A 26,651-nucleotide genomic window follows, 5' to 3' on the forward strand; every position below is an offset into this window, starting at 1 on the left:
CAATAATAACGGAAACAAAGACTGTAAAGAAAAGGCTTAAGGCCATATTGTACATTTCAAAACCTTTTAAAGGTGGATGTTTAAACATGCAGTACTTGGTCAAACTGTCATCACAGGTATCATCGTGTTTTTTATGGCATTGAGTTGAAATAAAATCTTTCACCACATTGGCCCATGGTGAGCTATGGCTCTCAGTCTCAACATCTTTGAGACGTGTGTGTGTGTGTGTGTGTGTGTGTGTGTGTGTGTGTGTGTGTGTGTGTGTGTGTGTGTGTGTGTGTGTGTGTGTGTGTGTGTGTGTGTGTGTGTGCATAAATGCGTGTGGATTTTTGCATGCTTAGTTAAATACAATTTAAATATTTGATTATCGGTCTGTGTGAATAGGTGTATTGTAGCGTGCACATGTTTGTTGTGGGTGTGTGTGTGTCTCTCCCTCCTTCCTCTCACTGTCCCTCTGTCATCTTTCTCTCACCCCCCCCCCCCCCCCCCCCCCCCCCCAATGCCGGGTCACTCTGCCCCTCTCAGACAAACATACTTCAGAACCAAGCACTCCAGGCCTGATGGAGAGAGAGAGAGAGAGAGAGAGAGAGAGAGAGAGAGAGAGAGAGAGAGAGAGAGAGAGAGAGAGAGAGAGAGAGAGAGAGAGAGAGAGAGATCTAACCCAAAGTGAGAGGCACGGAAAGAAACAAAGAAGAAGCAAAGATAGTTAAACTAGGGAAATCAAAAGAGAGAGAGAGAGTCAGCGAGAGAGAGAAATGACTGCAGAGACAGATAGTGTGCGAGGGAAAACCTCCCGGAGCAGAGAGGGGCATTGCCAAGGACTTTAGCTGTGAGCAGCCGGTCAGCCAGAGACACCCAGGGCTGTCCTCTCTGACTCCCTGTCGTGAGAGACCGTTGGCTGGGAGAGAGAGAGAGAGAGAGAGAGAGAGCAGCATGGTTTGGCTTGCGGTGGGCCAGCCGTCTTCCACCAACAGCCAGTGTAGCAGAAGTATGTGTTCAAGCTGGATTACCTCAGGAAGCACCCCTCTCGTCACGGAAAGCAAGACAAACCAGCGGCGAGAAAGATGGTACTGTGGGATTTTGATTTGTTTGATTAAGTTTTCAGTTGGTTGGTTGTTGTTGTTGTTTATGTACACAGGCTGTGGTTTGTTTGGCTTCATTTAAATTGTGGATTACCTTTTCAAAATCTTGCTCTATATTTTCAGGAAATTTTAATATTGCAAATATATATATTGATTCAAAAAGTGAAAAAAAAAAAAAAAAGGGATCTGGGCCTCTGGACTGAAGTGGCGTCCACTCGTGCTGATATGTTATGTTCTCAGAAACTGAGTCTGTGTGTCGGGGTGGCGATGTTCCCAAAGTTTCGGAATACCTCAAAGTGGTCAATTTAGTTCCCTGCGCCTTGCCGGGAAGTCAGTGTGAAATGCAGCCACCTTCTTCCTCATGGGGTCTCCCATGTCAGGTTATTCCATCTAGCTTAGGGGTCTCGCATCACACCGTGGCATCTATGGGGGGATTGGGTGTGCATTGAAGTATCTGTTGTACGTTTTTTCGCCTATGCCTCTGCTTGAAATTTGAAATGCCATCTCGGATGACCAACCCCGACACCGACCAACGGAATTCGCTGTTTGACTTTTTCAGTGTCAGTTTACATGTTTATTTTGCAATCAGGGTGTGTTCATGTAAGCCATGACAGGACCCCCACCAACACCTTGATCCCCCCGCATATTCCTATGTGGATCTTAACATTAATAGTGCATATTTATTGGATGATCGTTGGTATGCATACAGCTCAGCATTACTGTTACCGGGACGTCCGGGAACGTTTTGGGGGTTGCATATTGCTGGCCGTTCCACGTAATTTCACAAACACTCCACTGTATCCCGCACCAAATATCTGTACATGCTCCATAGCAAGCCACTGTACATACTTGCATTGACTGAAATGATCTTAGTTTGAAGCAGAAGTTAATAAGTCCCTTGTGTGATACACCTCATAAGATGGTCAGAGTTCTTTGATAATCTCGTCATGGAAACATATGTTTTTAATGTGTGCACTACTGTGTGTTGGGAAACAACAACATTACACTTCCTTTAGGCGTTAGGTCAGCCAGGAATTCCTGAATGAATGTAGTTATTTTCTGCGTGTGTATGTGTGTGTACGCGTGCGCGTGCGTGTGGTGTGTGTGTTTAACACCTGCCCGCTCTACAGAGGGTGTGTCTACTTTCTGTATAATGGTGATGTTGTTGGAGACCAACTCGGAAGATGTTATGCAAGGATTCAGGCTCATGTCAAATTTTCAAAATGCCCGCCTACCGTCACTCTTGGTTGGAATTGGCAGCAGTGTGTGTGTGTGTGTGTGTGTGTGTGTGTGTGTGTGTGTGTGTGTGTGTGTGTGTGTGTGTGTGTGTGTGTGTGTGTGTGTGTGTGTGTGTGCGTGCGTGCGTGCGTGCGTGCGTGTTTGTGTTTGAATGTATGAATGTATGAATGTGTGTGTGTGTGTTTGTGCACGTACCGCGTCATCATCATCATCATCCTCATCACCATCCAACCCGGTTGCCCGCGTGTTTGCCATGCCGTTAACACCGTAACATGAACTATTCCTGCTGATCCAGGGAGGGATTCTCAGTATTTGTGAGCGTGTTTCCTGTGTTGACCAGGGCTTAAAGACAGAGTAGCTCTTCTTCTTGTCCGGGAGACAATGATTCAGTTGTGGGGGGACGTGAACGGAAACACAGGACAGAGTGCTCAATGGCTCTGTTTGCTGAGCAGCAAATCATCGCCGCTTCGCTGGAACACCTGGATGTCAGCGGACGACGTGTATAACTGCAGTCCTCTGTTCATCCAAGGTGTATCCGCATGTACTGAAGATGTCGCGCACCAACATAAGCTGCTGAGAACTATGCATGCTATTTTCGTTTTTTCAACTGAAATGCAGTCCAAGGCCTAAGTCAAACTATAGGCCAACTCTATAGGAGCTATGAGGAGAGTAGCAACATTTAATTTAACACATTTGTTTTGTATATAATACTCAGGGTTTAATACTACTTACAGTTTTGAAAAGCATCGGTTTATTCAAGTTTCTTATAGTATTTCATATCGCAGATGTTGGGCCTACTTTCTCCCCACAGGCAGTGTGGCTCAGTGATCTGTTGAACGGTGTATCCCCCTGTTATTACCGTAGCTAGGTAATGATTTCTGGCCCTTTATTATGAAATCTCAGCGTGCGTTACGCAGTCGGGGCAGCTGTGGGCTAATTCTAGATTAGATGAGTAAGCTAGTGAAAGCTAAACCACACTTTAATATAATAACACACCCCGGCGTACACACCCCACAAACCACCCAGAACAAAACACAACCACTCACACACACAGAACATGCACACACGCAAAAGGAAACCTGTGACGTACCGTGAACGACAACATGTTTAAGTGCCTTTCTCCCTCGTCCTAACTACCTGATGCGTTTTTAAACGACATAAACACAGGTGTGGAAATCTCCTCACCACTTTGCAGTCGTCTTGAGATCCCTGCTCTCTGCTTATCAAGGATATCATGATTAGTGTTTTCTAACAAGCCAGTCACCATTTGCTGATCCCTGAGCTAACTAAATACTTAACCCTACCGTCTGCCTGAACGTCTGCCTTACGCTTGGCCTGGTTACCAGGAGATAGTGTTTGGAGTTTGATTTGGCACCGTTTCATGTCTTGGTGTCTGTGGCAGGGCAGTGCTGTGAATAACAGTGTCCAGGTGAAAAAGTGTATCATATTGAATACTGGTTGAGGCATTCTCCATGTATTATGTATTTTCATATAACCTAAATTATTAGAATTTTTAATTATACTTTTGAACTTTTGTGATTTATACTATAATGACCATCAAATTAACTTGAATTGGGTTTATTACAAAGGGTTGTTTTGAAGAACCAAAAGATTAAACAAACCCCCACCGAAAAAATAAAGAACAATACCAAATTCAGACAAACTTTTAGAAGAAGCCTTCCTTTTTATGAGTCATCATGACCAATGTTGATGAGGGGTGCCAATCACCTTAAACCATTTATATTCATAGGTTAGCAGACACATCTCACAACTAGCAGCATTGTGCTCTAACATCTTAGTAATTAGGTTTGCGTGAACATAGCATCTTGTCAGTCACTGCCGGAGAATCTGCCGGAAAATCCCAACTCTTCCAGTAATTTGTGAATGAAACAGTGTGGGCATACAATGTCCATTAACAGAGATTCTACCCCGACGTGACGATGTGAAGACACACACCCACATTGACTATTTTGGTTTCGTAGCACTAATCTAATAATATGCCTTAGCATAGCATAGCACAACTCCTGTAGCTGTCTTGGCTAATCATTCACTAGCTATGCCTTATGTAAGAAGGAATATTCACTAAAGACTCTGTAAACATTTGAGCTTGCTATGCCTCAGTGGCTAACAGTGTTAGTCATCGTAGACAACTTATAGAGGTGACATCACTCGGATGTGGTATCATATTTATGTTAGAGTGTAGCCTTAACGTCACTGAACAGAAGCAAACAGGGCCAAGATTGCAGTGTAAAATCCACCGGGTGCGACAAAACATTTTTTTAAGCCTTGCTGACTAATAATCCACAGTTACATCAGCTGGCTAGAGCTTCCTTCATGCCACAAACTCGTACATTTAGTCTTTCATGGATTCCTATGAAATATAGCATAAAGCTCATTGACATTTTTTGGAATAGAATTGATCTCCAGTTCATTTTTGAGGATATTAAATTTCATTCTGTTTAGTTCAACACTAGACATTGACTTTAATCAACTTAACTTCTCAACCATCTCAAGTTGAGGTTATAATGCCCATAAACCGAAATGTTTTTGTTATGTTATAATGAGATTGTTCAGTTTATCCACAATTTGATGCTCTGCAAAATCATTTCCTTCTCAGTTATCACACAATGTATCACTTTGGCACACACTGTTTTAGAAATATATATTGTACAAAAAGTAGGAGCTTCCTGGATACTTTGCTACACAATTTGCTACAAGTTATATGGATATCACCAGATTAATATTCCAAAATAAAGTCAAGAATGAATTTGCCATAAGACGTTCTGTTTTTCAGAAATGCTATATCATAAATTACCATTGCTCCAAGTATTTATTGTGTTGTCTTTTTTAATCTTAATTTCTCCCTCGGCCGTCGGGCCTGTGATATTGAGATCTGGAATGTGTAGCGTCTATTTCTGGGTTCTAATGGTATTGGAGGGAGACATTAGGATCTCCCTCCCTGGGACATCCTATCTACAGCAACGGGCTCATGGTCGGAAGGGCGAATATTTATATAGATCCTAAGGAAACTGAACGCTAGTTTGGGTATACAAAGCCACGAGAGAGAGAGAGAGCACCCATACATGTACTACGCACTGTGCTGCGCACAGATAAACATCCGATAAAACACAAACATGAACTGACAGTCTTTCAGAATTTGGCAACCCCATTTTTAAACATCCGCATTTCATCGGGTGTCTCAAAAATCGTATTCTTTGTGATCATTGGTTCCAGCTGTAATTTTGTTATTTCTTTATATTTTTCTATGTAATAAAACACTCACACTCATCCGGTCCACAAATGGCCAGTTATTAAACTAGCTTACATGCAAGCTTGTGTGGGCAATTATTGCTCAAGTAGTTCAGAAGTTTAAGAATTGCTCTTGGTTGGCTTTGCACAGCAGAGTTAAATGGCCAGATTCGAGAATGCTACATGATATGATATGATATTTTTGCTATTTATGGATTTTTATTATTTTTGTATGTTTTGTATTTATATATATATATATATTCATGCAATAAACACCAGAGGCTACCACACTCAGCCATCATTTAAATACTTGACATTTTCCTGGCTAGTATTACCCCTTTAGTCGGACACCACAGAGCCAAAACTGAAAACGGAGCTCACTGTAGCCTAACATAGAAGTAACGGGGGTCAGAAAGGTATACAACTGCTCATATTAAAACTCCTCTTTCTATTTTTTCTTTCTTTCATCTTTCTCTCTAACATTTTTTCTGCTCTTTCTATCTTACAAATAGAGCAGCGAAACCCTCGTCATCAACATAATTTCTCTTCTCCTTCTCCGGCTGCCATCTTGATCCCCTCCCTCATTCTAAGGCTGTTGCTATGCCGTACATGTTAGCTATGCAAACTGAGATCTGACCGGAAGGATGTGAGTCAGACGGCAGTGCCTTGTTCCCTGGTGGCTGCCGGTTCACTGCTTCGTTAGCTCTGATGAGTCGACGATAACGTCAAGTGATCCAAAAGAAAATACAAATATGATTGAGGGCTTGTGGCAGGCGGGGAAACCGCGGGACCAAGTTCTTAGCGCGATATGGAAAATAGATAGACATAATCCCCAACGCACTGTCGCTTCCCCTGAGCAGGTTGTCTGTGTTATTTCTCATGACAGGTGTGGACACTTAGAGAGAAAACAGACAGCGCTAGATGGATTGGTTGAGAGCCAACGTTTGCAGGGAATGCCTATTAATCACAGTCTGTTCCATCTTCTCTTGTTATTCCACTCTGCATATCTTCTGTCTTCTCTTCTCCCGTTATCCTGGAGGTTGAATACGACCAGATCCAAAGAGAACTAACGTAAATAGAACATGTGGCCTTAGGAGAATGTGGATCTTTTTCTCAAATTCATTCTCTTACGGGGATTGCTTTTTGAAACTGTTCTTCACTATGTTATGCATGAGATTTACGTTTCAGTTAATATCCAGTGACTTAGAACCAAAAGTCCTTTCCATATACCTTGGGTGTAAAAGTACATATGGTTTGTTCAGCAAGGTTAACGTGAGGGGATTCAATCAGATTTTCCGTTCGTATCACACTAAAACATAACTCAACTATCAAATCATTTCAACTGTGGTTAAATGTGTGGATTTGGGTATAAACGACGGGACCACAAGATATTGTAAGGAAACATTAGATTTGCTGTATCTACTTTTTATTTTAAATATATATATGTTAACCAGTTATTAGTCTATCAGATGTATTTTGTACAGAAATGTATACAAAACCGATTTCATACTGATCGTATCTTTGTACCCCATGAATCAGTCAATCATTTGCCCCCACCATTCACCACCTCTCTTACATTGACACCATTCCAGGTCCCCTAAACACTGTAACTCGGGCCGCCCCAGTTTGAAGCCATAGCCGACCCGGGGCCGCTGCATCACGTGGCAGCTTTACATTCACACTTCCTCCAGCGCCCCCCTCCACCCCCTAACAACCACTCCTCCCTCAGCCACATATCTGGACACAGCCTCAACCACATACATTAGCCCTCACTGCAGTGGGGGGACTTGCTTGAGGCTATATAAAGCAGGGCCTATAAGTGGATGGAGGGCCAAAAGGTCCAGGTCAAGGAGAATGTGAAACCACAGAGCCCCCGCGAGCAGCACTTTGAGAGCGGCCTCCTGGCATTCTGGTCACCAGGATGATTTACCGGTGACAATGGTGTGATGGATGAGAGGCCTGCTTGGTTGGTTGGTTGGTTGGGTGGTAGGTCGGTTGGTTGGTTGGTTTGTTAGTTGGTAGTCTTTGGATCTTTGTTTGTGGAAGTTTTGTGTGAACAATTTTAGTGGGTGTTCAAGGTTGGAGATCTGTCTACTCTGCAAGAAAGGACTTTTCAAGCTATTGACCATGACTGTCGAATGCTTTTTCAATAATTGTGTCATTTCAGAGGGTCATTGTTTGGAAGATTCATCCATCCCTATTTGGTGATGATAAAGTAAAGCCATTGCAAGGAACATCCATTAAAACCTAACATGAATCTTATTTGCATAGCATACAGCAACCATTCAGCTAGTTCGGAAAAAAGTAGCTTTAACGTATCATCGTTCTCCAAACATTATGTTTCAAGCACATAAAGAGGCTTTTGGACCCTCCACAGTGATGGTCACAAAGATGTCTGCAGCCGGCCCCTGAGGGCCCAGAGAGAAGCCCCTGTCAAACAAAAGCTCAAATAACATCCTCTTATCCTTCCATTTTAACTGTGATTGACCTAAATGACAAGTAGTGCGCGTCTTCCAAGCCCAACAACAACACCCACCCACACATAAAAGGCTGAATGTTTGTCTTTTATCAGAGATGTGAAAGACTGTTTGTTGTTCCGCTGTGCTTTCAGAACCCAGACTCTCTGGATAAGTCCATCCAGAACCTTCTGTCGGCCCTTTACCCGCCCTTTGAGGCCACCGCCCCCACAGTTCTCAGCCAGCTCTTTCAGGTCATTGAGGGTCGTTACCAAGGTGACGCCCTCCGATGCCTGATCGACTTCCTGGTTCCGGCCAAGCACATCTTGGAGAGTGTACAGCAGGCTGCATGTGTAAGTCAGTGTCCGTCCATGCACAAAACCATACACAAATGAACACTGATGACAGTTGTCCTCGTTGTCTTTATCAGGATCTTCTTAAACATAGCATACTCCTATATGGTAAATTAGCTTATAGGTTTACTATGCTCCATAGACAAGAACCATGGCCGAGAACCATCCTTTCTCTGTTGCTTTAGGCCCAGTATTCCGATGTGATCTTCTAACAGCATTGAATCCTGTCCCTGTTGCTTTAGGCCCAGTACTCGGATGTGATCTTCCTCTGCGAGGGATGGCCCCTGTGTTTGCTTGACCACGTCCTCATCCACCTGGCTCCAGTCCACCCCGTGCTGCTCCAGCCCGGGGACTTCTACCTGCAGGTGGCGCCCTTTGCCGACCTGTCGGCCCGCATCGTGGTGTGCAGCCTCCTGGAAGAGGAGGGGGTTTGGGTGGAGGCGGTCGAGGAGACCCCGGTACCTGAGACGTGCTACCCCTGTCTGTTCACCTCGGATTGGCTGCGGGAGGTCAATCAGGGTCGCCATGGCACCCCCCTCAGCCAGTGCTTGCTCGCCACTGAACAGGGCGTGGTGAGGTTGCCATGGAAACGCGTGGCAGTACCTGACTTTGTGGACAGGCCAAAGGGTGTCAGAAGTAGAATGGCCTCCGTTCCTCACTCGTCACATTCTTTACCTACTGCTCTTTCTCTTTCTGCGCCTGTGCCTTATCTCTCCACCGCTGCTGCTGCTACTGCTGCTGTCAAGACCTCTCCGCCCTTTCTGCCACGTCCTGTCTCTCCTGCCAAGCAAGCTACGCCAAGAATCCCCGCAGAAATCACTCAGACCTCAGCGTCGGAGCTCACACAGCAGCCGCCGGCCATCTCCGTGGAGACCAGAATACGTCCTGCGAAGCACGGCATTGCGGTATCTCTGCGGTTGGTCGACACCAGTGCATCTGTTTCCTCCCGGCTGGTTAAAAAGACTGAGACGGGGCCTAAGCCTGTAGGCTGGGTGTCTTCAAATATCTGGGACAGCCGATGTACCGCAGACGGCGCATGTCCGGCTGCACTTACAAGTTCGGGTATTACCACTACAAGCATCGTGGAGGACAATAATAATACATTCACAAGTCGAGATAAAGGTAAAGCTGTGTTCCCTAGTGTAGAGTCGGGAAAGGAAAACCGTAAGGGTACGATTGTACCAGGTGCAAACGAACCAGCCGACCACGCGAGGTTAGCGGTTGGCGGGGCAGACGGGGACTACATTGACGTGGCACAGGCAGCTATGCTTTTCGGAGAAGTCAAGGCACTTAGAAAAGAAGAACAAGAGGCACGAGCAGCCATGCAACCGGCCCCTCAAAATCAAGCACACATGCAACCCTGCGGCCGTGCGCAGGTGCAAGCAGGCCCCCTGGCGCCCCCCAAGTGGCCGGTCGAAATATACTCTCGGGCGCACATACAGTCGCAGAGTTCTGCCCGCCATCCACCCCACGCCGGATCTGGGAACCCAGGAGCGTCATTTAAACCCAACACAGAGAGCGAACCCCTCCCCCTTCACCATTCCCAACTTGCGTTTCCCCAAGCCGACGCCCATGGCTCCCCGGACCCCCAAGACCCCTCCCACTGTGCCCGGAGCGTCCAGTTTTCCGAGGGGCCGTGCACCCCCTGCATGAGGCGGAGACAGAGCGGGAAGGTCTCCAGAGCACAGGAGCTGAGGTGTCGCTACAGGGACTCCTACCAGGCGGCCATACAGAACCCGGTTGCTTTCGCCAGGGACAAAGACAAGCTGGAGGCGTTGGGTGCGCTGGATGAAGACGGCGATGGCTCGCAGTGTGAGGGGAGGCATCCTCCAGAGGGGGCGAGGGGCGATCCGTGGTTAAGCACCCAAAGGAGGTGCTTCAACCCCACGATGCAAAGCCCACCGGGTCCCCCCGTTTCTGAGGTTGTGTGTAAGGAGTCCGGGGAAATGAACGCTGTCGCACAGCGGCCTCCTGAGCACACAAACGCTGCCAACTGCGTGGATCTCAGGGACAGAACTGCCGTAAAGCGTGACCAAGCGCAAAAGCAGTCGACTGATTCGGGGCCTCCTCTGGACTTCTGTGAGAGGAACACAATGCCATTTAAGGAGCCGAGGGATCCGCACTCTGTTAAATCCTTTGGTATTTTACATGGTCCAAACGGGACGAATAGTGAAAGAGGCCCAAGCATAAACACTACCAGGCCCGCGAGCTCAAGTGATCCCAAATGGGGAGACGGAGACTCTGCCAAGCCCGATGGATTACCACCTAATTCAAGTGATGGTTTAGTCAACAATGTCAATATCAGTCAACCGCATGGAGTAATGCAAAGAAGACCAGACACCAGCAGATTACCTCTGGGAGTATCTAAGTGTCCTGGCATCCCGACAAACCAGCAGGAGCCGGTCGAGCCAGATGGAAGATGTTCCTCGCTCTCCACCGCGGTGGTGGACACCTCGGAGAAGTGCGAACTGGTGATTGTGCAAGGCCAGAACGTCAGAAGGAGAGAGAGCACTGCGTCCTGCGCTGAGGTTCCCAGGCTGCATGTGGTGAAGTGCAAAAACGCCACCGCCTTCGGGCTGGTTTCACCCAAGATCAACAGACGAAGGATAGTCACGACAGGTCGGCATTGTTCATCTCTTGGCAGCGTTTTATTATGGCTGTTTGCTGTTCTGTTTCATTGTAGTCTCTCTCTTAAACCTTTTTTGCAAATTCAAACTCATTGTTTAGGAGCTGCACCACCTGCCCAACCCTCAGTCCCACTACCGGGGGCTACCCAGAGTGGGACCCAGTCGAAGCTTTCTTGTGCAGCAGACGTCAAGACGATCCCCCCGCCTTGCTCAGCCCGACCCAGACCGGATCACCTGCCCCTGCCACCCCCTAAGACAGCCATACACCCTCTCTACCAGGGGCTAGCGTGTCTCACAGGTAGAGAACTTGAACAGTCCCAGTTCACACAATGGGAACTGGGACTGAAACACTTTGTAAAGCCAAGCATCAAAGTTATTCCACAATATGATAGATTGATTATCTATTATCAAAATTATGTTGTCATCAGCAAACGATCTCCAATCTCCACACCAACACCATTTCAGGAGGCAGAGATCGTGCAGGCAGAGCGGTGGTGGAGGTCTATGGAGACCACCCTGGATGGAGATCACCTGGAACGGTCAAAGAACTCTGCCAGATGCTGCTCTACTTCCACACAGTTATAAGGTACACCACCACAACCTGTCCAGAACTCATGCTGTTTGTTAACGTTTAGGATAGGTTACTATTTTTCCGAAGAATAATAAATGAATGATGGAAGGAGTCTATCACTCATTCATAAACTAAAACAGACAAAGTGAAGAAATGCAATAATTCACATCCTATAATGTCCTTATGATTGCAATAAACAAAAAACAATATTTGCATTTACTATGTGTCTTCTTACATGTATATTCTACCATTTAAAAATGGAAAACCAAAAATACAAACCCAATAACCCATAAAAAAAAATATATAAATATATAAAAAACAAGTATACTAGGATAGGATACGTTATTTAAGATTGTGTACCAATGTGTGGTCTTGTCTTTATTGTGCTTGTATCCAGGCGAGAAGTCAGAGAACTGGGAATGGTGGTGGTGATCGATGCACGCAGGGCCCCGCCACCCCCTCAGTTCTTCAAGGCCATGACCAACCTTCAGGTCAGGACACAAACACAGCATGAGCATACCTTGGAGCAGAGCAAGGTCCTTTCTAATTGGTTGACGTCTCGTTGACCCCAGCAATAAGTGGTGCATTCATGTTCAAGGATAATGGCTTAATGAGTCAGATACTGTCAGAGACCCATCATCGATGAGGTTGTGTATTGTCCGTGTCCTTTTGACCCTTTTCTAAACTATCACAGTGATTGTTGGAAATCGAAATGTCTTCTACTTTCTTCCAGGAAGGAATTCGCCATGCGATAAACAACGTTGTGTTACTGGTGGACAAGGACAGCAATCCTCGGCGGGAGAGATATCAAACAGGAATACAGGTAATTGCCTTGGTTTTACACTCACTGTACCAATGAGTGCCAATATACAGGGGGAAGGCATCCCTTATCTTTAGTTCATCTGCCTATTGTGGTTGTCTCTATGCTTGTTCATCTGTTGTGTGCTTGTATATTCGTTGTTGAATTGAAAACAAATGGATATAGAGCGATGTGCTGACTGCGACGAAGACCCTGTTCAAGACAGTGGAGGCTTGTCACCTGACCACCTACCTGGACGGAACACTACCCTACAGCCACCGTGATTGGCTGGAGCTACACCAGGTGAGACTTCATGTCCTTATGTCCGCATTAGGGTCATTCCCGCCATAGAAGGCTGTATAATGTACTGCCAAAGACTCTTGACCTTACTTGAGGCAAAAGAGACTTGACGTAAGCCTTCACTATTCTATTCAAACGAAAAAGTTAACTTCTTTATTCAGGTTATTTCTTTCTTAAAAGTTATGAAATACTCTCTGGACACGCATGAGAGAGATTCTTTTTTCTGAGGTAGTGCTATGGACGTACAGACAAATTTACTAATTGTAAGTCGCTTTTGATAAAACAGCTGCTTAATGTAAATGCTAATCCTAATCCTTCTGCTAGGATCTGTCTTCTCCTTCACCGTTTGAACCTTCTCATGTTTCTACATGAATTCTGTACTCCAGAAACTCCACCTCTTTGTGTTGGATCTCCATGAGTCTTCCAGCCTACTGCTGAGGGCCATCAGGAAGCTGGAGGAGAAGCAGAAGATGGACACTGTACAGGTTTGCAACCTTGTTCTTATAACCTGCGAGCGCTGCTGAACAGCAAAGCCTTCCACGCGTTACTGTATTAATATGCTGATCAATTGAGTAAGATACTGTAGGGGTGAGGGTGTTGAAGCCGAAAGATTCAAGGTTCAAAAAGCAAAGAAAAGCTATCAAAAAGTTCAAAAGCTATTCTGCCCAACATTTACTATGCCCCAACAAACGACACTGTACAGCTAGCATGCAACATGCAATTTGAATGGATTTCCTTCAAAAGTAAGGTGTTGCTTGTTGTTTTTAATAAATTGTCTGGTTCTCTTCTGACAGGATGTCCAGCGGTGCATCGTGGACCAGAGAACTCTGATGCGGGACGTGCTGGAGGACAGCCGGGTGGGGGCCCTGCAGAGGGAGGGGGGCTCCACCCTGGCCCGGCTGAGGAGGGAGAGCGACCTCAAGTACCCCCACCGGGAGGACTTCAGGTAACCTCCTCAGTGGGTGTCCATCTCAGTGGTCCCATTGTCCTCTGTTCTCAGACCTTCAGCACGTGTGTGTGTGTGTGTGTGTGTGTGTGTGTGTGTGTGTGTGTGTGTGTGTGTGTGTGTGTGTGTGTGTGTGTGTGTGTGTGTGTGTGTGGGTGTGTGTGTGTGTGTGTGTGTGTGTGTGTGTGTGTGTGTGTTTTGATCTCGCTCTGATCTCAGGGTAATTCAGAGAGATTCAAATGATGATGATTATGGTCTCGGAGGAGATATTGGATTGAGGATAAAGATCTCTTCTTGAATTTTCCTTTTAGTCATGTTGCTGCGCCTTTGCAAAAGTCTGTTTCAAGTTCAAGTTCAAGTTACTTTATTTTGTACCCAAAAGTAGACTTTGTTTGCTGTATAGAGTCCACATATACAAAATTACAAAAGTTCTAACAGGTCCAGATTTAATATGAAGTGAACTAAATAAATTGTAAAACAACATAATAACAGTAAAATTGTTAGGTTGAAAAATAAACAAGAGGTAAATTGGTAAAATATGATTTAATTCAATAAGTCTTTGTTACTATGTTCGCACATTTTATAAAATATCAAACGCAGAATCTGTCAGATAGATGAGTACAGGTTGGACTTTTGCTGCATGTCACAGACCAACCTTATAATGCACGACACAGTTCCTCACACCGTCACCTCATGTCCTTCTGACCCAGTGACGCGGTGGACTCGGTGACCAGCCTGTACAACTGTGTGGAGGAGCAGGCCCACGTCCTGGTGCAGAGGTCCAACGTGTGCCTAGAACACCTGGAGTACCTGCTCCAACTCCGAGAGCTGGAAGCCCACTTCCAGCAGGTACGGTCTATGTCCTGCATGGTCATAGATGTTGTGGTATGGTAGGAAAATTGTTTTGATAAAAAACATTCCAGTTAGGTTAGGCAATTTATTTTGCAAGTCATATTTCTTGAAATTCATTTTACAACCAGACAGCAATCAATAAATCAAATGCTCTTCAGAAATATGTAAACATTATATTTATTTATATTTTAACAATTGATCAAGCTTTCATTCATCGTTTCCCTATAGGTGACCGCATTTCTAAATCCACTTGGTTCTGCTCTCTCCATTGACCGCTGTAGATCAGGGAGTGGTTCATGGTGGAGGGAGAACACCACCTGCTGGAGGCGGAGAGGGTGGAGGACTGTAAAGAGGGAGTGGAGCAGACTCTGAACAGCTTCACCGCCTTCCTCTTAGAGGCCAATGTGAGTCTGCTCTTGTCTTTTGATGGGTTTTTTTCTCTAGCTATAAATGGCTTTAGTGGCATAGGTTCAGGGGGAATGACACTATACAGTACTATTAAGGGAAATAATTCATTTAAAAAATAATAATTAATAATGAATAATAAAATATAACATGTTAACAATGTAAAACATCGTATAGAATGTGTACTGTACTCTCCTCTGATATGAATCGAAACATGAATGAAATAATTTTGAGCTAAATAAAACTCTTTCTCTCTCTGAACCTGGCGACGGCTCTCTGGACCCTGGCAGGACCGTAAGCACCACGCCGCGGCCCTGGTGTCGGAGGCAGAGAGGCTCCAGGGCTGCGGGCTGTCCTACCCTGAGGCCCAGGTGTTCGGCGCCCTGGTCCAGACCTTCCGAGCCGGCCTGGAGAGCTTCCTGGCCAGGGCCGAGGTCTGCTGCCGGGAGCTGCAGGTCATGGTTGGCGTGTGGGACTTCTGTGAGCAGGTCGGTGGGGCCTTTCAGTGCTCGCTGTTGTATTTATACGGAGGCTCGTCGGTGCCATAGCTGTTTTCTTTGAGTCTGTGGAAAAGTAAAGACTTCAAAAAATAAATAAAATCAGTCACTATTAGTTTGCTATAAAAGAAAAACTATTTCTGGAATGTCTCGAGTTCAGTGTTTTGTAGTTGCAGAACTAGAGCGAACCCTAGTTGGCAGTTAATCTATAAAAATCAATCATTGGGTTTTTGATCTTTTTCTAAGCACTGACTGACTTTGTGGGTGTGTTTGATTCATGTCATTTGAAGGTTGTAGCCGTCATCGTTATTGTGCTTCGTAGCAGTTTGTGGCAGTAGGATCAAGTGTTCCTATGGCTATTGGACCACAGCAGAGAAACAATTCCTGACCATCTCCTCCTCTCTCATCAGGCCACAGCCTTGGCCGGAGAGTGCATTGAATACCTGGACCAGAACAACCAGTCCGCCGGGCCACCTGCCAGAACCAGCACCACCAGTACCATGGCAGAAGACCAGCTCCACGGCTGCCACCAGCCAGACCCCTCCCTCGGTCCAGACCAAGGTCTACCAACACCGGACCCAACACAAGACGACTGGTCCGCTGCGGGCTACGATTCGGCCATCCTCAAGTCATACCAAGAACGCTTCCTCCGGTTCAGCCTGGAGCAGTTCCAGGAGGTCCGGTCTCAAGCCAGCACCCTGAGGGCCTCCAGGGGCATGCGGGCCTGGAACGTAGCCTGGCTGAAGTGCCAGGAAGCCAGGCAGCAGCTTCAGGAGAGGGTGCAGGAGGTGGACGAGGCCTACCTTCAGCGGCAGTACGCAGCCCTGCTGTGTGACTGTAGGGATCTGGATTCTGACGTCCTCCCGGGTGGCGAGGATATATTCCTACAGTCCACGCCGGGACCAAGCCATCCGCAGTGGGAGGGGGTCATCTCAGGGACGGTAGAGGTGGATAAGAGACGGCCCATACTCGGAAGGAGCAGCAGCATCAGCGTGGTGGAAGCTCACCTCCAGACGGAAAACGCTACTTTCGACAGAACCAACCAGGGGTCGAAGGTCGTCTCGGTCGCACCACTCAGGTGAGGTCTCCACTGTTGTACTGTTATCTCTGTTGTGTCGACCCGGCAAGGCGATGCTAAAATCAGACTTTTCATTGATTGTTGGGGGACGTACGGCATTTGGCCAGCAGGGTTGATTTCCGGGTTGATTGGGTCTGATTGCGAGCAGTCAGACCCAATCAACCCGGAAGATCCGTACTGCTCCAAACATGACTCCCTAGCCCCGCCTGCAGGCCAAACGCCGTACATCCCCCCAACACTGACATTTCATTGTTTTTGTACTCCTGTATTATTTGGTCAAATGTCTCCATCCTGATCCGTACCTGTGAGTCTAATCCAGAGCTCTCCCCACAGGAGGGAGCAGGAGGAGCGCGGGATCAGACGGGACACCAGCGGGAGCAGGGCGAGGAGCGAGAGGGACGCCGCCGCCCTCTCCCAGTCCCACACCGTGGGCTGCCAGTGGTTCCCGTGGGGACGGCGAGGCCTGGCGGCGCGACGCTCGCTGAGCGAGGAGTCCTGCGCCTCCTTCCCCCCGCCCCCGCCCCCGCCCGCCGAGTCGCCGCCCCCTCCGTCGACGCCAAGTCCGACGCCGCCACCCCCATCGCCTCCGCCTCCACCTCCGCCCCCACACGCCCCGTCGCCGGCGCGGGGGCGGAGCCCCTCGTCCTGCTCCCACCACGGGACGCCCTCGGGCCGGATCCTCCAGGAGGCCCAGATGTTCCAGATCTCCCGCCACGGGAGCTTCTGCTCCCAGGAGTCCTACCAGCAGGCCTACCGCCTGGGGGCCGGCGACGGGGCCCTCGGCGGGGCCAAGCACTCCAGCCTGCCCAACCAGAGGTGTGAGGGGCCGGCCAGCCCGGGCGAGGGCCCCAGCAACTCCCTGTGAGTCTGACGGCGATGGCCCCGAGTGGGTCTTTGTCTTTATGTTGCTGAGAAGCATCCATAAGCGTCGATCAATGGAGAAGCGTAATCAATGACGTGTGTGACCACATAAAGGTTTTTGTCTTATTTACTGATGAGTATTTTGAAGATTTTGGTATTATATGATCTGTCATGTGCACCTTGTTCTTTGTCTTTTAGCTGACAATGAAGTACAGGTATAATTCTATTTTATTTAATACTCATTTTTACATTTTACAGTCTATCGTACTTCATCTCATAACGATAGACTGATGAGGGATATTGAAGATGACAATCTTTTTATTTCATCCTTCATTTAATGTAACAAACCCAGTTTGTTACATTCATAATCCTCCAAATGCAAGGGCTTTCATCAGTTTCTCCATTGTCTAATAAGATAGGGACTCAACAGACTTTAATTTACCTTAAAATCGTTGAGATCACCACTTTAAGTTCCTTCATGAATCATGGATACATTTTACTTTTATTTTCCTTAATAGATCTCTAGATGCCTCACATATGTCACTTAAAAACATAAAAACGTTTCTTTTAACATTCATTCAACCTTTTAACCCGTTGAAACTCATCACCATATACAGCCATTCAAACCTCCTTAAAGGTTCAATATTTTACCTTTAAAATCTTCGAGATCACCACTTTAAATTCCTTCATGAATCATATATACATTTTTCTTAATAGCGGCTCTAGATGCCTCACATATGTCACTTAAAACCATAAACAAACATTTCTTTCCACATTCATTCAACCTTTAAACCCATTGAAACTCATACTGCCCATGATACTGCCATCCAAACCCCTACTCCATGTTTGGATCACCGTACTGACTGACGTGTCTTCCCGCCAGGCGGCTGCAGCGCGTGATGGAGGAGCTGGTGCACACGGAGCGGGAGTACGTGCGCTCGCTGGGCTACATCCTCACCCACTACCACCCCCTGCTGGAGAGGCCCGACATCCCCCAGGACCTGCGGGGCAAGCGGGGCGTGATCTTCGGGAACCTGGAGAAGCTGTACGACTTCCACGCCCACTACTTCCTCCCGGAGCTGGAGGACAGCCGCAGGGAGCCGGCGCTGATGGCTCGCTGCTTCCTGAGACACGTGAGCATCTGGGGGGGTGGTGGAGGTGGTGGTGGTGTTGGTGTTGTGATGAAGATTGTCCAGTGTTTACGTGCTTTCGAAAACACAGCAAGTATTAACAGAGCATGTTCATGCTCTGTTAATACTTGCTAACACTGTATTACATTTACATTGAGGGGATTTTGCTAACAATTTTATCCAAAACGACTTATAACCATTCAATAACTCATTCACACTCCAATGGACGAGTCAAACCATGCAAGGCGACAGCCAGCTCGTCAGGAGCAGTTAGGGTGAGGTGTCTTGCTCAGGGACACCTCGACACTCAGTTAGAAGGAGCCGGGGATCGAACTAGCAACCTTTCCGTTACCAGTCAACCCGCTTTACCACCCAAGCTACTGCCGTATAAATTCTCTGGCTCTTTCTCTCGCACTAAAGCTCCACCCTGTAGCTATTGGTTCTGGAGTATTTTTTTTCGGGAAATGGACTGGGAGCCTACTATGATACATGGTTATCATAGTAGTGGCCAATCAACAGGTCAGGTGGCTCATGTACTCATGTAGAAACCATCTTCGTTTTTCTTTCTACCACAGTGTGAGAGTTTTGGCCTGTATGCGCTCTACAGCAAGAACAAGCCCAAGTCAGATGCCTTAATCCTACATCGCCGCCATGATATCTTCAAGGTGGGATCCAACTCACGTTCTGTTCTTTTTCCTTTCTTTCTGTTCATTGAATTCCTGTCCAAATACTGCTCGTCATTATTGAATGAAAAGTGCATGCACTTTAAGTGATCTTGTTATACTGATGTGTTTATTGAATTTCCTTTGGGCCTTATATAATCAAACAGATGCCTCAATATCAACACCCAACAATTGTTTTGGGGTTAGCCAGAGTAAATTACCTTAGATGATAAAGACATGAAACACATACACAAGATCTTAAAACTATCACTAGAGGGCGCTAACATACGTCATGTTTCACATGCGCTCCACAGAGGAAGCAGCAGGAGTTGGGGGACATGATGGACCTCTCCTCCTACCTGCTGAGACCCATCCAGAGGATCAGCAAGTACAGCCTCCTGCTGCAGGACATGCTGGCCCTGGCCCCATCGCCCCACGACCCGCAGTACCAGCTCGGACCAGCAGGGGGCAGCGCTGGCTCACGTGTTCCCGATGCGAGTGGCGGCGACAGAGAGCGGGAAAGGTTAGAGATCCGAGGCGCCGCTGATCTGGTGAAGTTCCAGATGCGCCATGGCAACGACCTCCTGACCATGGATGCCATCCAGGACTGTGATGTAAGATTTAATAATGGTAGACAGTGTGACAAGTGAATTACATGCAGGTTTTGTGAGAGTTTCCCAAAAACCCTCTCTTCTCTCTCTCTCATGCTTTCCCGCCTCTTCCCATCAGGTGAATCTGAAAGAACAGGGCCAGCTCATTCGCCAGGATGAGTTCACCGTTTTCTTCCGGAAGAAGAAATGCATCCGCCGCATTTTCCTCTTCGAACACCTCATCCTCTTCAGCAAGACCAAGAGAAACGACGTTGGCAATGACGTCTATGTCTACAAGCAGTCCTTCAAGGTCTGTCAAATGAACCACAACACCCTTATGTAGGCCTACAATGTTAAGACAGTTGAGTCCAAATTCATATAGTGGATGTTTTTTTAGGCTGTGATCATTACAATTTAAAAAAAGTGAGATAATTAACGTTTCTCTTTGTACTGTATGTTGAACCTCAATACAGTGTATATGTACATGGTACATACATTCTAATGAAATACAAAGGAAACAGACAAGACATGTAGATATGTATATATTAAGCTTTCTTTATCAAATAATGTTTTTTGTGGCCATCCCAATATCCACTCTGTCCCTAACTCCGACCCCATTACGGCTCGGGACACCCAATTTGGGAACCACTGGACAAGACAACTGAATGGCCCTATCCTCTTCTTATCCCTCTTCTCCACCCCTCTCCTCTCTGGTCACCGCCTGCCCTTCCCGGACAGACGTGTGACATCGGGATGACCCAGACCTCGGGGCACAACGCGCTGTGCTTTGAGCTGTGGATCCGCCGCAGGAAGAGGGAGGACACATACACCCTGAGGTCCCTCAGCCTGGAGGTGAAGCGCGCCTGGACCTCCGACCTGGAGCGCATCCTCTGGGAGCAGGCCACGCACAGCAGAGGTGTGTGTTGGTGTGTACGTGTGTGTGCGTTTGTGCGCGCGTGTGTGTGTGTGTGGGTTGTTGTGTGTTTTTGTTGTAGATAGATAGATAGATTGATTGATTGATTGATTGATTGATTGATTGATTGATTGATTGATTGATTGATTGATTTTGTTATCATTTATTCTATCCTAAGGGGGAATTAAGGTGTTATGACAGCTCCCATCAATAACACAAACTATTGTGTTTTCGATGGGAGTTGCTATTTATTTTGCTATTGATGGTAAAGAATGACTTATGAATGAGAATGGAGCAGAGGTGTGTGACGGTTCGTGACTGCATGTGTGTGCATTTGTGATTGTGGGTGTGTGTGTGTTCTTGTTTAAGATAGATTGATAGATTGATTATGTTATAATTGATTCTATCCCGAGTGGAAATTAAGGCAGCTCACATCAAAAACACAAACTATTGTGTTTTCAATGGGAGTCGCTGTGTTTATTGTGCTATTGATGTTGAAGAATGACTTATGAATGAACATGAACCTAAACGTTTGACATGTGTGTCCCAGAGCTGAGGATGCAGGAGAGGGTGTTCATGGGGATGGGGAGGAGACCCTTCATGGACATCCACCCCAGCGAGGCTGCTATCTGTGACAGGGCCGTGCCCGGCACTCTGTCTGGGAGGAGTAAGCACTCGAACACCCCACCGAACAACACGCTATGTACACTGTAACACACCAGGTCTCAGTGGCTGAGTGAGGAGTGTTTGCCCTGCAAGGTGTAGCAGGGTAGAGGGGCAGGACGGTGTGGTGGTGTGAACAGGGGCGTAGCACCAAATTCTGGGCCCTGTACACAAGAGGTACTGATGGACCCCCCCGAACCAGCCCCCCGCGCAGAATTGTTGACGGGGGGGGGGAACAGTTGTTGACGGGGGGGGCGAGACGTGACCTAGCGGCATATGGCCACTGAGCGCAATGTGGGGCTCCTGCCACTAGGGGGTGGTAGAAGAATCAAAAAAAAAAAATATATATATTTTATGTATTACATTCCCACGGGCCCCCCTCTGCCTTACACCCCCAGTCCGGCGGCCCTGGGTGTGAGGTCAAAATGAAACCACATTTTTAAGAAAACTAGATAGAAAGTCCATCCATGCATACAGACATTTGTAGTGCCAAACCACGATATTACCTTCAATCAGAATCAGAAATCTTTGATTGATAAATCCTGGAATCTCTCATCCTATGGGCAACAGTGTGTTCTGATATAACAACACAAATACCATAAGACAACAATTCTATGTTGGGAATGACTGCTCGGACTACTTACAAAAATGTCATAGATCCTTCTCAAAATAGTATTTCCCAGATCTTAGCCGAGCCGAGCTCCAGTTAGGTTGGGTTCAGGTACCTGAAGGCCTGGCGTTGCCGTGTGATATTGATGACGTCTTATCTATGTGTGTTGTCAGTCCCTGTGGCGTATTGTTCACACAGGGGTTTAGAATACCCACGGCCAAACTCCATCGGCTCCGGCAGCACCGCCTCCACCACCATCAGCCAATCGTCCTCCTCCTCCGGACGGGGCTCGCTGCCTCCCATTGGCTACCAGGGAAGCCAATCACAGGGGGCGGAAGGCCGTCACACCGTGTGCTCCTCCTCCGAAGCACTGGCGGAAAATGAGCTGAACAATCTTCATCTCCGTCAGCATCACCTTCATCAAGACTGTGAGAAGAGGAAGATTGGGCGTCTCTTTCTACGTATGTTGACTTGTTTCTTAAGTAGATATATATTTATATATTATGTAATATTATCATTCTGTAATGTATGCAATTAATGAATACAATTATTCACGTGAGAAACAGTTTAGACCAAAACCTGCATTGAAGCATTGTGATTAAATACATCTTAAATTAAAAAATGCATTGCTTTCATTCATGTTTTGTGATCCATTTCTGTTATTGTTATATTTTTACCAGTGGACAGCACAGAGTCCTCGGGAGACTGCATCAGCCCATTCAGCAGCTCAGAGCACAGCTGCCTGTCTGCCATTGGTGGAGAGGTAGTGGACTCCTCCTCCTCCTCTGTATTTGCATACAACAGCACCAAGGCCCGCCCACCGCTCAGTCGGAAGCCCAGCCTCCGCATCAATGGCTCACCGGCAATGATCAGACGAAAAGCAATGAGTCTCCTCCAATCCTCAGCCCTGGCCACCTCTCAGGTAACGTAACATTGTAGAAACGTGGGTCTGGACCAATCACTTTATTAAATCAGGTCAGATTGGTCCATGTTATCAAAGATGTTCTTATAAGAAGGGGCTGAATATGGGAAGAGACCACCAGGGGCGGATAGCAAGGCACATATGCATTATTTTATTCAATCTTGAACTCTTTTGATGAAAAAGGCATTTTTCAAAAAAAAAATAAAAGGCATCACTTTCAGGATTTGTATTTCTTCATGCATATTCATGAGGGTATGGCTGCATGCCCAGGGCCGTAGCCCGAGTTTGGAAATTAGTGAGGTACAGAATTGGCCTGTCACTAATCTCCGCCCATAGAACCCAGATGAGCCAATGACATTCCAGCCTCAACTATACTCGGACATCAGCTGGACAACTCCATTGAAAACAACAGGGAGGAGGCATAAAAACAATTTAATGTTGGATTTATAAAAGAGTAAAAACAAATTATCAATGTGCTTGGGGTACATCATGTAACACGGTGGACAGTCGGTATCACGAGAGGCTGCAGAATGGGTTATATTTCATCCCTTTTCCCAAGCCCAACGGGACAAGAAAAAGTGTGTAATGTGGATCAGACTGTGTGGCAGGCCAGAATACCAACTGGATTTATGCTTGTAACCTTCTGTATTTATTTAAAGTTTTGATTACACCCCTACGTAGCATAAGGTAGTCCCTTTCGATTGCCTCTGGAAGAAATAAAACCATTTTTTGCCCAAAACTTCTCCAAAACCTGCTTTGATATACTGTCTGCTGTCAATTTTCAGATGTTTTTGTTATCTAGTCTGGTTTGTTTTTCCGCGTTCGTCATGGTAACGACAGGGGCCTGACTAAGCGACAGTTCAATTATCACCAAGGTCCGGCCCGGACCTCGGTGATCTCATTGCTGGCTACGGCCATGCCTAGTCTCGTGCCAGACATCGCCAGACCAGTTTGCAAATGCTTATCAGTCTGGAACCCGTTTTCCAGACTGATAAGGGCAGTTATCAACATGGTTAGACTAAAATAAATCAGAACACAATTTGATAGACCTGTAACCAATCGGAGCAACGATAAATAAGACGTATTGCTCTCCTCAGAGCGAATGAAACACGATTCGTCTGGTTCCCGATGGTGTATTCAAAATAACCTGTGAATTGCATTATTTGCTTAGAAGCAGAAGGATGCCCATGCACAGCTGAAATACAAATTCTCATTTTATAGCATTTGCCCCATTCACCCCCAAGGATTCTTACATTGTTTAGCACTCTGCCCCCAGTGTTCAAGCATGGTACTGCATCCTTGTTCCTGACACGTTAGGAGTGCCATAGCTCTCTTTATAATAGCTCTTAGGTAATGTGACATACCAAGGACCAAATATGTGATGCTGACGTATGCTCTTCTTCACACCAGGGTAGTGAGATCTTCATTGGGAAATCAACAGAGGTTTAAGCTCTTGATGACCCTCTCAAGGTAAGATGTTATGCTCAATGATCTTTCCTGGAATCATTTGTTAACATGTAAGTTATAATGAGCGACCAGACAGGAACGATTTTGATGTGTTCAAACAGCTTAGCACTGTGTATGATCAATAATGTTGAGGTTAATGATTGTTTCTACAATAAGTATTGTGTGTCTATGCATTTCTTTCGGATTTTAGGTCCTGTCTCCAACCAGACCTGACCCTGAGTGTGCTGAATCAAGCAATTTAAGAGGTCATTTATTTCCCATCAACTGCCACTCATTTTATATTATTATTCCAGCAAATGTCTGCTGATATTTTTTTTCCATTTCACAAATCCTCCAAGCGATATTGGACTATTTGCTCTTAGCTCATCCATTACATGAAGCGAGTTCCTACAACGATGGGAACTTTGTGGTTGAGGGGAGCGAGGACATCAGACAGCATCCTGACAGGACAACAGGCCATATGATGGTGTATGGGAGCCATGTTGCTCTCTGGCGCTCAGACACAGTTCCTCTTTTACTTTTTCCAACTCATCATCTCCCGATGTCATGGCATGTACAGTTTTTCTCTTGAAACGGTTTTGTGGAACGGCTGGTTTAATGGACCATGGGGGTCTTTGACAGTTGGGGATGCAGAACTTACAGCATTCGGTTCTACTGTTGGATTGTGAATGTTTTACAAACAACATCTTTGTCAGAGTACAGCTTATGTGTTGGATCTTTGTACCACGCAGTATACTGTATTTCACGTTTGTAACATTGTGTGTGTGTTATTATTAGAGATAATTTCACCTGCCTGATCAAATGGCCACCTTATGTAGGTAAATTCAGCAAAATCTTTGAAGATTTAATTTATTGGTGTTCGATTGCATTTTTCTGTAAAGTTTGCTTGGATTTTGTTGGATCCTCTGCTCTGTACCCTTTTTTGAGATAAAGGGAACAAAGAAGATTATTTATTTAAATTTAAATAGTTCTTAATATATACTTTTTATGAAACCTCAAATTTGGTGGTTTTCTCTGCTATTTTTTGTATTGTTTAGAATCCAAGATAAATACAATACGTCTTTAAAGGCTAATACAAGAACTTTAATGCATCAACAATTTTATAAATAGACAACATTTAAATACCTGGGTGGTTGGTAATACCACTCATTACCTCAATATAAAGTCATAAATGGTCAGCTTATATACAGCTATATTGTGTGCCAATGCCTTCTAGCGACTGAGTTTGGTGACCACTAACAAAAAAACATTTGGGTCAAAAACCACTTATTTTATGGGTCCAAAGATGGTTCCAAACTGGATCATTTACCAGCATTTCTCCTCATCTTAAAACCAATGATATTTCTTTTTCATACTTTCATATTTGTATTGTGTTTGTAACAGTTGTTATGTTACCAAGAAGGTTTTATATTACTCTTTGTAACAATGCCGTGTCTGATGTTCATCATGGCATTTCCGTTCATATTTAAAACCACTAATATCACATTGCTCCTTCCTTCCTGATTACCAACTTAATTTTTATAAACGTCAATGTTTGCTTGCTTTTTTGGGGCTTTTGTTTGAGAGTCATATTTTATTTATACAACCACTACAGGTAATGCACTGATATGTGCTTTACAGAGCGATTTAAATCAAATTATGCAAAAACAATAATTGTATTTCATTGTTATTTCTTTGCATAATCATAATTATTATCATCATTATTATTTTGTTTCTTTATTGAACACAGACGGACCACCTTTGTACACTTTTGCATGAGGATGTGATACCAGATGGTCACGTTAGCATATACAGATATGACCCCTAATTGTTCCTCAGAAAGCGGCATTAAGGGGAACGACGCAATAGTATGTAGACAGTGAAAGTGGAATTGCGCAATAGCATTGCCTGGATCTATGTATTTTAGTCCCAATATAGTTAATTCACAAAAACATCTTTTAATCAGTATACACTTGTTTATTATCAGGCGTTGTTGGCATGTGTGGCATTCTGTATTATTTGTTGTATTCTGAAATAGTTTTAACTAGGGTTTTCACACGATCCAAACCCCATTTCTGTTTTTGACATTACATTATTCAAACAAATAAACAAGAAAGGAAGTGTGTCTGTAATGTTTCAATGTTGTTATTTAGTTAAAACGAAGACATTTAAATGTTATTGATATCTATAGATATAAAGATTTAAAGGAAGAGGACATCTTTCCATATTAAATGTCTGACCCTTTCTTTTCAATGAAAGCATCATTGGAATTGGAACATTTTTGGACTTTGAAATGTGAAATAAAATAAATATGAGATATACATTTTCTTTGTGTGTGTGTATCTGTTACTCATTGTATGCAAAGTGTTTAGTTTCATAATAAACCCCCAAAAAGTTAAT

The 26,651-nt window shown here is 45.6% G+C and overlaps 1 protein-coding gene across 1 annotated transcript; it reads left to right on the forward strand.

The window, feature by feature from the left end:
• Positions 1 to 675: 675 nt before the first annotated feature.
• Positions 676 to 26,376, forward strand: quoa (quattro a). The gene is made up of 25 exons (XM_030364974.1): positions 676 to 1,067; positions 8,182 to 8,379; positions 8,622 to 10,998; positions 11,107 to 11,304; positions 11,472 to 11,592; positions 11,975 to 12,068; positions 12,311 to 12,400; positions 12,563 to 12,679; positions 13,063 to 13,161; positions 13,471 to 13,622; positions 14,333 to 14,471; positions 14,756 to 14,878; positions 15,170 to 15,367; positions 15,787 to 16,454; positions 16,788 to 17,315; positions 18,199 to 18,448; positions 19,021 to 19,110; positions 19,422 to 19,721; positions 19,837 to 20,007; positions 20,436 to 20,613; positions 21,161 to 21,277; positions 22,057 to 22,344; positions 22,564 to 22,805; positions 24,216 to 24,275; positions 24,463 to 26,376. Exons 1-24 carry the CDS (start codon positions 1,065 to 1,067, stop codon positions 24,252 to 24,254), a joined length of 6,780 nt encoding a protein of 2,259 aa, XP_030220834.1. The 5' UTR covers positions 676 to 1,064; the 3' UTR covers positions 24,255 to 24,275; positions 24,463 to 26,376.
• The last annotated feature ends 275 nt before the right edge of the window (positions 26,377 to 26,651 follow it).

Source organism: Gadus morhua, chromosome 1, assembly GCF_902167405.1.
Source record: "Gadus morhua chromosome 1, gadMor3.0, whole genome shotgun sequence".
Taxonomy (NCBI): domain Eukaryota; kingdom Metazoa; phylum Chordata; class Actinopteri; order Gadiformes; family Gadidae; genus Gadus; species Gadus morhua.